Source organism: Filicampus tigris, chromosome 6, assembly GCF_054856515.1.
Source record: "Filicampus tigris isolate MCC_2025a chromosome 6, RoL_Ftig_1.0, whole genome shotgun sequence".
NCBI lineage: Eukaryota > Metazoa > Chordata > Actinopteri > Syngnathiformes > Syngnathidae > Filicampus > Filicampus tigris.
The window spans coordinates 4757992-4775000 of NC_141222.1; the positions used below are offsets into that span (position 1 = coordinate 4757992).

Below are 17009 nucleotides of genomic sequence, written 5' to 3' on the forward strand. Positions count from 1 at the left end.
CTCATGACATCATAAAAACACAACTTTGTTATGATATTGTTCAGAAGTGGGCATTCTGTCAGACAGACGGACCGGTCCGTCAATACGTCACTGACGGACTCCTGTTTTGCTGACGATTGACAAATGACAGGACACCTTTATAAAATGACAGATTGACAAATGACCGAAGTTGGTTTTCATTCGTCGGTGTATTCGTCACCAACCGTGTCCGTCAGTGTAGCCCGTCAGTCTGTCACTGGCGGACACCCATTTTTCTGACGTTGTTTGGGAGGATAGACTGACGGATCAACGGATTTCTGACGGACTAACCGACGGACTTAACTGACGGAGTGACTTACGGACTGATGATAACAATTCAGTGCGTCACGAAAAATGACGGACGCTGACGGATGACGAATAACGGACCAGCAAAATTTAGTACAATGCCGATCTCTGATATTTTTTAACAAGCAAGACAAAACATATTCCTGAATAAGGTATGTAGGTGCAGGTTACCAAATTTGGTCACAACTGGTCTGTTGATGCAAATACAGTTTGACTTGCCAGCTATTGGCAAACATTAACCTAAAATAATCTATCTGTAAAGGGACAATCAAACCTTTTGGGAAAGGGCCAAAGCAAAAAACCAAAAAGTGGAAAATGATTGAGAAAATGAATTATATTTTTGATTGATCATTTTGAAAATGGACTTCTTTCAATTTATACTCCTCAGACGTGTGCAATGACGGCCCGTGTTTTGGCTTGAGCCGCTGCTGCCGCTGCAGTTGGTGGAAGTGGTTGCTGGGCATCCTACTCGGCCTACTCCTTCTTCTTGGTCTCCTCTTCGGACTCATCGCTCTGAGTGAGAGAAAACTTGCATTTTCTTTTTCGTCCCCGTAGATTTCATAGAATGAATATCTGCATGCCTCATCATTAATGATTGTGGCCTCCCAGGCGAGGAAGTGAAACGTCTCAAGAAGCGAGTTGAGGCTCTCGAAACCATCACCGGCACTGCGTCAGCGAAGACTAGTCGTCTCTCTGGCTCCTCTGGCATCAACATTGTTGACCCGCTGGATTCCAAATACACCGACAGGAGTTATCCTGGTTCCACACTGACTCACTCTGCTAACGGAATTGGGGTAGGGACTGCAAGAGGAGAGGACTTGCAGAGAACTGTCCAGCAGCTGGTCAGAACTGAACTACGCTCTGATGCTTTTAGAGGTCAGAAAAAGTTGATACATATGCAGACTCTAGACATTGTTGATATATCATTGGCTGTGCTATGATATGAATTAAGTGTCATTTATTTTTAGACTCACTCAAAGGAGCTAAAGGAGACCCTGGGATGAAAGGTGTGCTTGCAAAACCCGAAAAAAATATATACAAAAATTGTTATTTTTATATGCATCATGAGCCACATTGTTTATTCATAGGTGATCCAGGTGTTCTTGGGCTTCAAGGTGATCCTGGATTTCCTGGCCTACCAGGTAAGAATTGTGGTCAGCTCACGACCCTCCATTCTCCTGTCACGGAGTGGGTGTGTTAGAATAGCAACATGTTAAGGCAGCATTAATAAAGTGAACGGTGAGCATTCTATGTTATTCCTCAGGTCCTCCTGGGCGGGTGGGCAACCCAGGAACAGAAGGACCCAGGGGTCCAAAGGGAAGCACAGGTAATATTCATCATGTGTGATGTGTAATAATGGGCATTTGAAATTTCCTAAGATGTTTTTCACTTTTTTTCATTTTCGGGGTTAAGAGAAAAACAACAACACACTGTTGGTACTTTGGATTGGAATGCAATTAACGTGCACAGTTTGGTTTACCTACAAAGTATAGAAAATAACCTGTATGAATAGGTGACCCAGGTCTTCAGGGATTACCAGGTCAGAAGGGCTTGGATGGGGCAATGGGCCCCCGTGGAGAGGCTGGACTGCCAGGTTTTGCACAGAGAGGAGAGAAAGGTAAACAGGGATGAATATTTTTAGAGTTCAGTGTTATAGTGGTCTAGCTTTAATAGTGAAACCCAATTTGGACAGGATCTCAAGGCAATCCGGGACCAGTAGGTGCTCCTGGCCAAGTGGGGCTGAAAGGTAAGTGCTTCTGTAAATGTCAATGGTCGACCCGAAGCCATAAATAACCTAACTAATCATGACAAAAAAAATCTAGTGGAAAAGTAAACACTTTTCTTTCCAAGTTGTAGCACACATCATCATTCATTCGTCATCATTCATTTAGAGTACACAGGATGTAAGTGTAGCAATGATGGCCAGGGTGTCACGGGACGGTCTTCAATCATCTGATCATAGTTTATTCATTGTTCAATTCAGTTCAGTTGGATAAAATGTGCGTTTCATCAGAATAATCATTGTCTGCAGGTTCTCTTGGTCCAAAGGGTTCCCAGGGTGACAGCGGATATCCAGGACAAAAAGGTTCACTTGAAGCAATTATATTGCATTCATATTCCTTTTTAGTATTTGCATATGTACCGACTGAATCTGTGGTTACTATCAACAATATTTGATGAAGAAAGTGAAGTGTAAAACAATTAAAGACAACTTTGTATTTGCACACATCAGGAACACCAGGCTTGCCAGGAACCAAAGGGGGCGTGGGAGAGAGGGGACCTCGTGGCCCAGCAGGTACACTATGTCTCTGAGAACCATAGTAGCTGAACATCCTGCTAGAACATTGAACACTATCACGCAAGTCATTGTTTTTCACAAGTATTAGGAACACCCTCTAATGTCAATTATGCTGCGTTTGGATGGCGTTGTGTGGTCATTTATGCCAATTTCATCATGAACTAAAATCTTTTGAATGTGATTCAACATCTAAGAATATGCAAATGTCAATGATTGATCACACAAGACAACACATTTGGCCAAACAAAAAGGGACTTTTTTTGGACTGATGTGTTCATATAGGTGAACCTGGAAGAGATGGACAAAAAGGCTCCAAGGGAACTGAAGGTAAGCAAAAAATGTTACCTTAATAGCATTGCGTGACTGATGTGGAAAATGCATTGATGTAATTAATAAGATATTCAAATAAAAATCATCATACAACATATTATTTTTCAATAAAGAGAGGAACTTGTTAAAGTAGTTTTACATTCGCAAACTTACCATGTTGCCCCATCTACAAGAAGCTGCCGAAAAAAAAACACTAGCACTGTGCTATTTTCTACTAAGTCCTTTGTTAAACAGCCTCGGTATACTGTACATTGCAGGCAATGCAGGTCTAACGGGATCTCCTGGAGTGAGAGGATTACCTGGGCTTCCTGGAGATGACGGGATTTCAGGTGCCCACACAGTCAAATCTACTGTCAACACATCTTGTCCTTTTTACCTCAATCACAATTTTAGTCCATGGCCTTGACAAATACCTTTTTTTCAGGTCCTCCCGGAAATCAAGGGCCACCAGGTGTGAAAAGTATTCCAATATGAATCTGTGAACTCCACTTTATAATTCCGATATGTATTCTTTCTTTTTTTTTAATTAATCATTATGATCCATTTCTGCAGGTATTCCTGGAATTCCAGGACAGCCTGGAGCGAAAGGTAAAAAGACTAAAGCGATAGCTCCCTATACCTTGTCATTAAAGTGTGACTGTGGCGTTTGCTTTTTTTCTTAGGAAAAATACGGACAGTGTTATAACTGTAATTGTGTGCAACATTACAAATCTTCGAATATCTAAGAGGGAGTCAACCCAAACATATTTTTTCCCAAGAATATGTTCTATGCAGGGGCAGCACGGTGGTCGACTGGTTAGCACGTCCGCCTCACAATTCAGAGGTCGTGGGTTCCATCCTGGACCAGAACTGACAAAATGGCCACCCACAGAGATGGCTAAAAATGGGTGGATTAATTCTTATTCCACAAACGCAGTATTTATCAGAATGCCTTGTTTCAACTAGTGAGCCTGCATTGAATATTTTCTTGAAAAAAATATGTTTGGATTGACTTTCCCTTTAAAGTTACAATGGCTTCATAAAAGCAAGTCATGCACCCTATTTCCCATATCCAATTGTATAAATCTAAAATATGCTTTTGATATAGAAATGTAAAATCTGATATGTCCTTCAGGTGAAATGGGTCCAGCTGGTCAAGTCATTTCTGCAGGTACAGAAAGACTTTACTACACTTATTACAAAGCAAACAGAAAAAGGAATGAATTGTAAGTGTAGATATTGTTTGTTTCTTAATTTGTTTCTAGCTGGCTCAGATACAGTGGCCATCCCGGGACCACCAGGACCGACTGGCCCTCCAGGTCCTGCTGGAGTCCCTGGTTTGTCTGGTCCCATTGGTCCAACTGGAAATCCTGGTAAAATACAATAAGCCTTTGAAATATTTAGCTTGTTAAATGGTTTTAAAAGTTGACAAATGATGGGAAGATTGTGCAATTATCGTACAGTATACAATTGTCACTAACAGTAGTTTGATACAATTTTTAAGGTCTTAAAGGAGACAGAGGGCAAAAAGGAGACAGAGGTGAGAGAGGAGAAGCTGCCATCAGCGTCACAAGTTCAGAAACTGTCAGTGCAACACGAACTGGAAGTAAGTACTGCACCTGTTTCCTTGGTTCTAGTACAACCCAAAGCCTTCATCAATATTGTTGCATTTACAGTAAATAACAGAGCTTCATGATCCTTAATAAACAGGTCTGTCTTCATCGGCTGGGGTCATGGGCCCACCGGGACCTCCAGGGCCTCCAGGAACTCCAGGTCTTCAAGGTCCTCCTGGTAGGTTCAGAAACTCATAAATTGAATGCCTCAATAGTTGTACTTACAGTTTGGAGTTCAACAAACCTATTTTCCATCCATCCATCCATCCATCTTCTTTACTGTTTGCCCATAGTAGGATCATGCGTGAGTTGGCTGATTTCAGGCAAGATGCAGGCTTATAATAGTTTGGGATTTTTCATCATCGTTAATTGTTCATTCGTTTTTACTTTTGTTTTGTAGCTTCAGTTAGTGTTGATTATTTTTTTTAGAGCAGGATTGTTACTTTTTTATTGGCTGTTATTTTTTGAAAATGTTTTGTTTTACTTGATTTCATTAGTTTTAGTATTAGTTTTTTAATATGGAATGTTTGTCGAGTCTAAGATAAAAAAAAGGTCTCTAAGTACAGTATTGTGTAAAAAATTCAAGTAAGCTACAATTCTCAAACAACTGTTTGTTCCTGCCTTCCTCTGTACAACTGTACAGAAATATCAAAATAAATCAATCTAAAATTAACCAAAAGATCATGGCAATTGACAAAGACAGAAACTAAGGACACATTAATTATAATCAATAAACTATAATCAGATGCTACATTTTGCTGATCAGTAAAATATTTGCATTTACGCATACTGTAAATATACTGCAACTATACACTACAAACTCTTTAATCAATCAATCAATCAATCAATCAATCAATCAATCAATCAATCAATCAATCAATCAATCAAATTTATTTATTTAGCACTTTTCATACAAAAAAAAGCAACTCAAAGTGCTGTCCAATAAAAATGTCCAAAACACAACATAAAAGGAAGACCCGCTCCCGCCCTTCCTCCTTTAATTCCAGCAATAACTTCCTGTTCCCTCTCCATTGTGCGTGTTAGGTGTCAAACTTTTACTTTTGTTTTGATTGGTTGATTGATTGATTGAATTAATTTATTTGGTGGCAGCATAGAAGACAGTAGAATACAACTTCCTGTCACCATATCATACAAACTTCAATGTTTGCTTGTTGTTAGTGTAAACATATTTCAAATTTTCTTAACACATCACCTAAAGATGATTTTTTTTCCAACTTATATGATGCCGACAGTTTGAGCTCAGAACCAATTAATTCATTCTACATTAATTTCCACCATCATGGTCAAAGACAGCGTGACTTTGGAAGTTCCACTACATTCAAAGGATACTATGAGTATTCACAAGTAATGCAGTTTTATTGATGATGGTTCCTCTTTTGTTGTCACCATAGGTGCGCCAGGACAAGGTCAACCTGGGCGAAGAGGTCCGCCTGGAGAGCCAGGTACAGAAACATGGGCATGACTTTTATTATTTTAGATTAGTTATTGACTTTACATGGGGTTAACAGGTACTGGATCACTTGGACCCGCAGGGCCAAAAGGAGAGCCTGGCAGCTTTGTACCTTCATCAGGTTGGTGAAGGATTTAAAAAATATATATATTGATTAAAAAAAATAACTATAAAACTTGTTACATTCAAGTTTAATTGTTTGCCACAAAAACACACATTCGCATTTCCCCCCTTTGTCTTAGGAACCTACTTTGCTGGACCACCAGGACCACCAGGACCACCTGGACCCCAGGGACCACAGGGTACACTTGATAATTAAGCCATGTTCCTAACAAGCGGCAGTTCTGTGTCCTGATCCATTGTAATTTTAAAATTGTCATATTTTGGGTTCTTCCTTTTTCAATTCTGTTGTAACAAGGGACGGAAAAGTCACTGGCAACTGATTAGTGGACAGCAAAAGGGAACGAGCTCCATCCTGCCATTACTGTTTCCTAATGTATTGCAGTAGTGTGCTGGGAAAGCCAATGAAACAGTGATGGTACATTCTGGTTACCTTGTTAACTTTTGAGACCATCACCAAACCAAACAGTACTGCTTGGGGGGAAATTAATTAGTTTGTTCACTGAACCATTAGTGGATGACAGCTCTATGTGGAATTGATGAATGGCTGTTATATTAGAGTAGGATACTTTGATTCCTATGTAACATGTTTCTCATCATCTTTATTAGGTGAGCGAGGGCTCCGAGGTTACCAAGGTATGAAGATGAACATGCCTACTGAACCTACATGACAAGTTTACTTTTAAAATATGTTCAAATAATACAGCTTCCATTCCATTTGACTTGTTGCAGGAGACCCAGGTCAGCCAGGTTTGGCAGGAATTCCAGAAGTATCAGGTATTAGCAGTCAGATATGAGCTTTGTATATTGGCAGTGAACTCAACTCAACTAACCTGAAAACAATGACAGTTTGGCAGAAAAAGAACAATTCTTCATAAACGTGCTGTGTATTTAAATCAAACACATAGCTTAGCCTTAAGTCCGCTAGCTTAATGCAAACACATAATGGGAAACACATATATAATCCTTTAAGAAATTGATATTTGAACACAAATAGGTGCAGCAACACATTTAAACATTCACTATTACAGTACTCAGTTATATATTCTTTAGTAGATGCTCTTTTCAATTATATTTGTCATTACTGTATGATTTTAGAGAGTACAGTATTAGAGTGTGCTGTGTTTATGATGGGCGGCACGGTGATTGACTGGTTAGCACGTTTGCCTCACAGTTCAGAGGTCGTGGGTCCGATCCCGGCTCCGGCCTCCCTGTTTGGAGTTTGCATGTTCTCCCCGTGCCTGCGTGGGTTTTCTCCGGGTACTCTGGTTTCCCCCCACATTCCAAAGACATGCTTGGTAGGTTAATTGGACACTCTAAATTGCCCCTAGGTGTGATTGTGAGTGTGAATGTTTGTTTGTCTCAGTGTGCATGGCAATTGGCTGGCGACCAGTTCAGGTTGTACCCCACCCACTGCCCAATGACAGCTGGGATAGGCTCCAGCACGCCCCGCGACCCTTGTGAGGATAAGCGGTATCGATAATGGATGGATGGATGTGTTTGTGATTAAAATTACATTATACATTTGTACAGCATGTTTTGAAGGAGTCCTATAGCAGCCATTATGCTCTAAATGAGATTGACTGTTTTAAAGATGGTCAGTTTACAACAGGTTGATCTTGATTTGGTTCTGAATGTGAAGATGGCCTTTGGCGGTACAGGGGTGGATCTAGACTAGTGGGATACATGGCCGTTGGCCACCCCAAAATCTTTGAAAAAATCCGAATCACTTGCCTGAATACCTTGAACAGAAAGTTGTTATGTAACCGTTTTTCAAAATAACCAGAAACTAAAAAACAATATATAATTGCTTGCTTGACTGATTTTAGTGTGTCTAATAAAGTGGAAGAATTTTAAAGTGGCCCTTGCATCTTTGCATTGTTATGAATGTGGCCCTCAGTAGAAAAAGTTTGTACACCCTTGCACTACTGTATGACATTTCTGTGCACTAGTACAACAATTAGGGAGCCATCACTAGTAGGCAGTCACTCTACTAGTGTGCTGGATTGTCTATGAGGATAAAGAGCATACTAGTACATTCATTCAGCAAACAGGCAGGATATCAAATAAATGCTGAAATGGCTTGCCATAGACTAGCAATTAGTATGCCAATAACACACTTGTGTTGTGAAGTGTTGAATATAAGACTGGCGCTCTAGGCAAGCGGATCAAGTTTTAAAAGAGTTTGGTGGTGGCAGACTTCCAAGAAAGTGACATAGTTCATTTTCATACCCATCTGAAAATGGCTGCACTTGAGCTGAGGAACTGCTACAGTATACCAGGACCATTTTTTTGTGCATTTAAGCAAAATCTTTGTTTGTACATGGAGGCACATCAAGACAAGGACGGCCCGGACCTCCTGGACCACCTGGTCCACCTGGAAGAGATTGGCGTGCCTCAGGTTCAAGCGAAATGGGCCAGTACATTGCAGAGTACATCCAGAGTGAGATGTTGTTTATTTATTTCCAATGGTCCAATGTCTACATTGTTGTTAATGACTAATCCAACCAAACTGTTTTGTCATACAGATGGAAACTTGAAGCAGTACCTGATTGGGCCTCCAGGGCCTCCAGGGCCGCCAGGGGTCTTAGCGGCCTCAGGTGCCGAGATGGTGGAAGATGTATCAAACCGGGTCATCGCCTACATCCAGAGTAAAGATGGGCAACTGCTGTCTTATTTCTTTAAATATTATTGATGTGAAAGAATATTGCTCTGAATGTTCTGAAATCGGCGGCACGGTGGTCGACTGGTTAGCACGTCCGCCTCACAGTTCAGAGGTCGTGGGTTCGATCCCGGCTCCGGCCTCCCTGTGTGGAGTTTGCATGTTCTCCCCATGCCTGCGTGGGTTTCCTCCGGGTACCCCGGTTTCCTCCCACATTCCAAAAACATGCATGGTAAGTTGATTGGACTGTCTAAATTGCCCCTAGGTGTGATTGTGAGTGCGAATGTCTGTCTCTGTGTGCCCTGCGATTGGCTGGCAACCAATTCAGGGTGTCCCCCGCCTACTGCCCAAAGACAGCTGGGATAGGCTCCAGCACGCCCCGCGACCCTTGTGAGGAGAAGCGGTATGGATAATGAATGAATGAATGTTCTGAAATCCTGCTTCATTGCCAAGCACTGTACCTAGCAATGGTACCCAAAGGAGATGCCATGGCAAAAGTCTACTTCTATGTTACTCAATTTCCCAAAAACTGAAGAACGGTTCTACTAAAGATCATAAAGTAGTTGACACCGCATCAACAACACTTATTTGGTTGCAGCAAGATGCTATTAATTGACAATCAGTTGCACGTCAAAAGACCCCTATGAAGATTGACAAAAATAGATCCAGTTTTCCCTTGCATGGACGCGAGTCACCGGGGCCCCCCTCTGGAGCCAGGCCTGGAGGTGGGGCTCGTTGGCGATCGCCTGGTGGCCGGGGTCGCATGCACCCATGGGGCCCGGCCAAGCTCAACCCGAAAAGGCAACGTGGGTCCCCTTTCCCATGGGCTCACCACCTGTGGGAGGGGCCACAGGGGTCGGGTGCCCTGTGAGATGGGCAGCGGCAAAAGGCAGGGACCATGGCGGTCAGATCCCCGGCTTCAGAAACTAGCTCTTGGGACATGGAATGTCACCTCTCTGGCAGGGAAGGATCCCGAGCTGGTGTGTGAGGCTGAGAATTTACGACTAGATATAGTCAGGTTCTCCTCCACACACCTTGGGCTCGGGTGCCAGTCCTCTCGAGAGGGGTTGGACACTCATCCACTCTGGAGTTGCCCAAGGTGAGAGGCGCCGACCAGGTGTGGGCATAATTATTACCTCTCGGCTTGGCGCCTGTCCATCGGGGTTCACCCCGGTGGATGAGAGGGTAGCCTCCCTCCGCCTGAGGGTGGGGGAACGGGTCCCGACTGTTGTTTGTGCCTATGCACCAAAGAGCAGTGCAGATTACCCACGCTTTTTGGAGTCCTTGGAGGGTGTGCTAGAGAGCGCCCCACCGGGGGACTCCATCGTTTTGCTGGGGGACTTTAATGCTCACGTGGGCAATGGCAGTGAGACCTGCAAGCGTGTGATTGGGAGGAATGGCCCCCCAATCTGAACCCGAGTGGTGTTCTGTTAATGGACTTCTGTGCTCATCATGGATTGCCCCTAACCACGCTCAAACATAAGGGTGTCCATATGTGCAATTGACACCAGGACACCCAGGATGATTGACCTTGTAGTCGTATCATCGGATTTGCGGCCACATGTTTTGGACACTCAGGTGAAGAGGAGCTGTCAACTGATCACCACCTGGTGGTGTTTTGGCGCCGATGTTGGGGGAAGATGCCAGTCCGACCCGGCAGACCCTAACGTATTGTGAGGGTTTGCTGGGAACATCTGGCAGAATCCCCTGTCAGAAAGAGTTTCAACTCCCACCTCCGGCAGAATTTTGCCGACGTCCCAGGGGAGGCAGACATTGACAGACATTGACTCCGATTGGACCATGTTTCGTGCCTCCATTGTTGAGGCAGCCTATTGGAGCTGTGGCCGTAAGGTGGTCGGTGCCTGTCGTGGCAGCAAACCCCGAACCTGCTGGTGGACACCAGCGGTAAGGAATGCTGTCAAGCTGAAGAAAGGGTCCTATTGGGCCTTTTTGACCTGTGGGACTCCGGAGGCAGCTAACAGATACTGGCTGGCCAAGCAGAATGCAGCTTCGATGGTCGCTGAGGCAAAAACTCGGGTGTGGGAGGAGTTTGGCAAAGACCTGTACAATGACTTCCGGATGGCTTCGAGGAAATTCTGGTCCACCAGACGGCATCTCAGGAGAGGAAAGCAGTGCACTAGTAACACTGTGTATTGTGGAGATGGGGTGCTGCTGACCTCGACTCGGAACGTTGTAGGTGGGTGGGGAGAATACTTTGAAGACCTCCTCAATTCCACCGACACACCTTCCACTGAGGAAGCAGAGCTTGGAGTCTCGGAGGCTCTGAGGTGGGCTCTCCTATCGCTGGGGTTGAGGTAACCGAGGTGGTTAAAAAGCTCCTCAGTGGCAAAGCCATTGAGATCTGCCCCAAGTTCCTAAAGGATCTGGATTTTCTGTGTCATGGTTGACACCCCTCTACAGCATCACGTGGACATCGGGACTGCGTGTCTGGATTGGCAGACCGGGGCGGTAGTCCCCCTTTTTAAGAAGGGGACCAGAGGGTGTGTTCCAATTACAGAGGAATCCCACTCCTCAGCCTCCCTGGTAAGGTCTATTCAGCGGTGCTTGAGAGGAAGGTCCTTGGGAGGTCGAATCTCGGATTCAGGAGGAGCAAAGAGGTCTTCGTCCCGGCCGTGGAACAGGGTCCTTGAGGGTGCATGGGAGTTCGCTCAACCAGTCCACATGTGTTTTGTGGACCTGGAGAAGGCGTTCGACCGTGTTCCTCTGGGAGTTCTGTGGCGGGTGATTTGGGAGTACGGGGTACCGAGCCCTCTGATGCGGGCTGTTCAGTCCCTTTACCACCGAGTTTGGTCCGCATTGCCAGCAGAAAGTCGGATTCGTTTCCAGTGAGAGTAGGACTCTGCCAAGCCTGCCCGTTGTCACTCATTCTGTTCATAATTTTTATGGACAGAATTTCTAGGTGCAGCCAAGGCGTTGAGGGGGTCCAGTTCGGTGGCCTCAGTATTGCATCTCTGCTTTTTTCAGATGATGTGGTATTGTTGGCTTCTTCAAGGCGCGATCTCCAACTCTGACTGGAGCGGATTGCAGCCAAGTGTGAAGCGGTTGGGATGAAAATCAGCACCTCCGAATCTGAGACAATCGTCCTCAGTCAGAAAAGGGTGAAGTGCCCTCTCCAGGTCGGGGATGAGATCAAGTATCTTGGGGTCTTGTTTACGATTGAGGGCAAGATGGAATGGGATGGAAACAGGCGGATGGTGCAGCATCTGCTGTGATGCAGACTCTTTATTGGTCTGAGGTGGTGAAGAAGGAGCCGGGCCGAAAGGCTAAACTCTACGATTTACGTGTCGATCTACGTTCCTACCCTCACCTATGGTAATGAGCCCAAACACCCTGAGGCCAAAATGGGTTTCCTGCGCAGGGTGTCTGGGCTCTCCCTTAGAGACAGGGTGAGAAGCTCTGTCCTCCGGGAGGGACTCAGTCGAGCCGCTTATCCCCTGCGTTGAAAAGAGCCAAATGGCTTGGGCATCTGATTAGGATGCCTCCTGGATCGCCTCCCTGGTGAGGTGATCTGGGTATGTCCCACCGGCAGGAGGCCCCAAGGACAACCCAGGGCACACTGGAGAGACTATGTCTCCTGGCTGGCCTGGAAACGGCTTGGGATCCCTCCCAAGAGCTGGAAGACCTGGCTGGGGAGAGGGAAGTCTGGGCTTCCCTGCTGAAGCTGCTACCTCCGCCACCCGTCCTCGGATAAGCGGCAGATAATGAATGGATGGATGAACAGTTGCACGCTATCGGAAGAATTCAATACTGACCATGTGATCAAGTGGTAAAACTGTTCGAACTAAAGTGTGTTCAATGTTCCAGGTCAGGGCAGAGGATATGGTGGGACTTCTAGCTCTCTTGGTCTGACTGTTCAAAGTGGCTCCATTTCAGTCGATGACCTCATCGCCCTTTTACAGCGTATGTCTTACGAAACTGTTCAGCACTCAAAAAATTGTCAATGGCATGTTTGACAGTACAATATGCATGTGTAATTGTTTGTTTGCAGGAGATGATGTGAGAAGGTATGTTGCTGGTCCTCCTGGCCCACCAGGGCCCGCTGGAGCACCAGGTCATGGAAGCTATAGGTTTGGCCTCCAGGAGGTGGCTGAACGTACACTCAGTATGATGAAAGGTACAGTAGAATTGTCTTCAAATTATTTTTCTGTTAGCTTAGGTTCCACTGCTCTGCCCCTCTATCGCATGGTGTTGCACAAGGTTCTTCAAGAGGCCCTTGCTGTTCTCATTGTATTTGCTGCCCCTGGGTTCCATCCTTCGAAAACAGTATTTCCTTTCACCGCTATGCAGATGACTGTCAAATCTATGTCCCGCTGAGCAAAAAAGACGCTTTCCCATTAAGACCACTTTTGTCCTGTCTAGAGGACATCAAAGCCTGGATGTCACTACATTTCTTAAATTTCAACGAAAACAAAACTGAAGTTATGGTGTTCGGTCCAAGTGGCTCTTCTACTTCCCACCCTGTTGACCGGGGCCCCCTGGCTTCATATCTAAAGCCAACAGTCTCGAACTTAGGTTTTAAAATGGACAGTGATCTTAAATTGGACCAGCAAATCAGCGCTGTTGTTAGGTCCAGTTTCTTTCACCTTAGACAGCTGGCGATGGTAAAGCCCCTCCTTTCTCATCAGCATTTAGAAACAGTAATCCATGCCTTTGTAACACCTTGGCTAGATTACTTTAATGCACTTTATTTTGGAGTCAGCCAGTCCTCTGTCATACGTCTCCAGTTAGTCCAAAATGCTGCTGCTCGCCTCCTACTGGAGCTCAGAAGATGGAGCACATAACCAATTCTGGCCTCCCTTCAATGTCTCCCAGTGCATTTTAGGGTTCATTTTAAGATGCTTCTATTTATTTATAAGTCTTTAAATGGCCTTGCCACGGCGTACCTCTCCGAGCTCCTCCACTGCGCACCAGGCGCTGCTCGAGGTGTCGAGGACCAGTCGGAGCCTTAGAGGGGATCGAGCCTTCTCCGTTGCTGGTCCTTCCCTTTGGAATGACCTTCCATTGAATGTTAGGCAAGCCCCCTCTCTGTCCATTTTTAAAACCAGTTTGAAGACACATTTCTATTCTTTGGCTTTTGATCCGACATGAGACTGAGGGTTTTCTGCTGTTTTCCGGTGTCTATTCTATATAGTAATTTGTGTTTTAATTTATTGCTTTCACTTATGTCATTGCTATTTTGTTGTAGTAATGTAAAGTGCTTTGTTACAGCTGTATCTGTTATGAAATGCGCTATATAAATAAAGTTGTATTGTATTGTATCATGCAAGAACACAAACGAATTTGAGAAAACGAAAACCAGACAAATAAAAAACTATGTATTTTGAAATATTACAAAAAAGAAACTTAACTATAAAAATGGTAACTAATTGACAAAAACACAGATATGTCTGCAGTAGTAACTTTTCTAATGGTAGCTCTTTTTTCTCATTTTTTGGTCTTAAATCTGGTAACAAATTGAAGAGTTATGCTGTGATAACATCATTATGGCTACCTGTGATTTATTTCTGACATTAGAAAGAGGCATGGTGGGTGTATCTGGACAAGGAAATGGCTTCTCAAGTAAGAGAAAACATTTATTTAAAGCATTTGTCTTCTTGTACTAACAGAGATTTATTTGTATTGCTCAATCAGGTGAGTATCATTCTGCTGTTGGACCCCAGGGACCACCTGGTGTGCCAGGTCCACCTGGACCACCTGGAGCACCAGGAAGTGGAAACTACTTGAGCTCAAATGTTCGTGAATACTTGCAAAGTGAGTGTGAGAAGAAAAAAATAGCATCACTCTCTTAGATAAATAATTCTATTGAATATCTAACCAACATGTGCCATCCAACATTGTGCTTCCAAAGGTATTGCCAGTAGAGGTCCTCCGGGTCCACCAGGTCCCCCTGGACCCATGGGTCCACCTGGTGCGACCTCTGAAATTACCTACGTTGGCGGTGGCAACGGCGAGACGATAACAGCAGGTAGACGGGGATATGTCAGCAGTGAGTACAAGACATTTCTGCTACCAAATATGTTAGCTCAATTTCACCAACTTGTGAGGCACTTGTGAAAGGTCACCATTCTTGAAACAAGGCCCTGCGAATGACGCTATAACATTTAGGAACTGTTTTAAGGTGGCAGGACAGAAGGAGATATGTTTGGCATTCCTGGGCCACCTGGCCCTCCTGGACCCCCAGGAGAAAAGGGAGATTCAGGTGTATCTGGTGGTAGAAACTGGAACCTGGAAACTGGAGACTACTCCAGTATGGCAGTCCGAGTAACAGATTATATCAAATGTAGGTGACAAACAAGAAAGACATCACGTACCGTATGATACAATGGAATTATTTCAATGTCGTTTGTTCTGGTCAACTGTGTCCACACACATGCAGCCCATGGCCTGCTCCGGGATGTTGTGAGGGAATCTGGTGGTGGTGCTGTCCAAGGGCCTCCAGGACCTCCTGGTCCTCCGGGAACTCCTGGATACAGCCGACTGCTTGGTTCTGAAGATAAGTTTGTGGATGTGGTGGAGTATCTCAAATGTGAGTAAACATGTTGTGTTTGCCCTCAAATTTAGATGCAAAATCACAAGTATAGCTGGGCTTTTCATCATACTTGAGGATGTTTTATGTAAACTATGGAACAAACAAAAGTTTGGATCATATCTGATTCTGAGCCATGGGGCCTTCATTTAACCAATAGCATTTTTCACTTCATGGTGACAGCTTTTCACTCTTGGAAGTTGTTTTCCCCCAGATAAATTGCTAAATATGCTGTTAGTCTCACTGCTCTTGTCATCTTAGAAATTGCTGCAATTCTTTTAGGTTAGCAGGTTCCCAAGCACTTAAACTAGGGAGCAGTCTCATGAATCTCATGAGTAATTTGCATCCATCAATGGGAAAGAACAAAATGGATGTGTTGATTCTCTAGTCAAAGAGTAGGCCTCAACTACTAAAAAACATTTTAAAGTGCCGTGTTTTTCTTCGCCAAGATTTTGTGGTAGACTCTTCTCGGCTCTAAACACCATGTATACCATATAATGTGAACGTATGCAAATCAAACATGCAATGAGAATGATACATGCATACTTTTATTGCTAATGTGTGCAAAAACATTTTCTTACAGTGTGAATGCTGACACTTGCGTGGATATTTTTCTCTTTACTATTGTAGTATTGTACTTGTATATATTGCTGCGATGTATCAGTCAGTTGTTTCCAGTTCTCAAATGATAGTTTATTTTAGATGGATGACAATTTTGCCTCCCAATTTCAGACAACTTCTATCTTGCTGTTACACTGTAGGCTCCATAGCATCCTTAGCAATTTGGTTTGTTTGTGTTTTACATTTCAAATTGATGTGCCCTCTTAATTTTTTTCATTGAGATACTATTGTTTTCTGGTGTAGAAAAAGGCTGGGAACTGCAGCATTGTACTCAGCGGTGCCTTGTTAAACCATCTGAACATGTAATCCTCAGCCCAAGGTCTGCTGTATAACTCTGGGAGAGATCAATATGGCCATCTTGGGCAAGGAACCAGAGGACCACCTGGGCCTCCAGGACCTCCAGGGTCCACCCGTTGGTATGGTTCTCATGGAAATGCAACAGATCTGGTGGAATACATAAGATGTAAGTGGACTCTGACCAATCAATGCTTTGCTCAAGCCTGCCCCGGTATAGTGTGTGGCTCAACGCAACAAAACACATTCAAGAATATCCCTCCACATGAATTTGATGCGAGTTCTTACTAAGTAATTAAGTACAATGGTACTCACAGACTTCAATTGATACAATACAATTTGATCTTCACTGTGAACCAAACAACTTTGTACCATTTATCTCATTTGCAGCACATGGTGTGTTACGTGACATCATCCAGGAGTACAGCAATCACATCATCCAAGGACCTCAAGGCCCACCTGGGCCTCCAGGTGCTCCGGGCCAAAGTCAAGGGTTTGGTTCCAGTGCAAATTACGCACCTCTTGTGGAATACCTTCAAAGTAAGCAATCACATGCCAACCAATGGGAAATGATGTGCAAACAATGGAAAGCGAACGTTGACATTGTACACGGCCATCAACTCTTTTTCTAGCACATGGTCTGATTGGTGACAACAGATGGAGCAACACTGCTCAAGGCCCACCAGGACCACCTGGGCCCCCAGGAGATCCCGGATACAGCCGAGTGTTTGGCACCCAAACAAATGCGA

At 44.3% G+C, this 17009-nt stretch overlaps 1 protein-coding gene across 1 annotated transcript in view; it reads left to right on the top strand.

Annotated features, from left to right (window-relative positions):
- Positions 1-17009, top strand: part of LOC147145547 (uncharacterized) — a 31082-nt gene that overhangs the window by 11778 nt on the left and 2295 nt on the right. The window contains exons 14-47 of the mRNA XM_086033529.1: positions 713-841; positions 934-1200; positions 1293-1331; positions 1413-1466; positions 1589-1651; positions 1838-1942; positions 2018-2071; positions 2357-2410; positions 2558-2620; positions 2906-2950; positions 3211-3282; positions 3378-3404; positions 3506-3541; positions 4068-4103; positions 4198-4305; positions 4437-4538; positions 4643-4723; positions 5958-6008; positions 6075-6137; positions 6259-6318; positions 6746-6772; positions 6869-6913; positions 8466-8579; positions 8665-8787; positions 12624-12719; positions 12808-12933; positions 14334-14378; positions 14451-14570; positions 14668-14805; positions 14938-15099; positions 15196-15345; positions 16280-16429; positions 16651-16800; positions 16893-17009. The exon at positions 16893-17009 is cut by the window's right edge and continues 24 nt beyond it. Coding sequence (XP_085889655.1) covers positions 713-841; positions 934-1200; positions 1293-1331; positions 1413-1466; positions 1589-1651; positions 1838-1942; positions 2018-2071; positions 2357-2410; positions 2558-2620; positions 2906-2950; positions 3211-3282; positions 3378-3404; positions 3506-3541; positions 4068-4103; positions 4198-4305; positions 4437-4538; positions 4643-4723; positions 5958-6008; positions 6075-6137; positions 6259-6318; positions 6746-6772; positions 6869-6913; positions 8466-8579; positions 8665-8787; positions 12624-12719; positions 12808-12933; positions 14334-14378; positions 14451-14570; positions 14668-14805; positions 14938-15099; positions 15196-15345; positions 16280-16429; positions 16651-16800; positions 16893-17009 — 3072 coding nt within the window. The remainder of the gene's footprint in view (positions 1-712; positions 842-933; positions 1201-1292; positions 1332-1412; positions 1467-1588; positions 1652-1837; positions 1943-2017; positions 2072-2356; positions 2411-2557; positions 2621-2905; positions 2951-3210; positions 3283-3377; positions 3405-3505; positions 3542-4067; positions 4104-4197; positions 4306-4436; positions 4539-4642; positions 4724-5957; positions 6009-6074; positions 6138-6258; positions 6319-6745; positions 6773-6868; positions 6914-8465; positions 8580-8664; positions 8788-12623; positions 12720-12807; positions 12934-14333; positions 14379-14450; positions 14571-14667; positions 14806-14937; positions 15100-15195; positions 15346-16279; positions 16430-16650; positions 16801-16892) is intronic.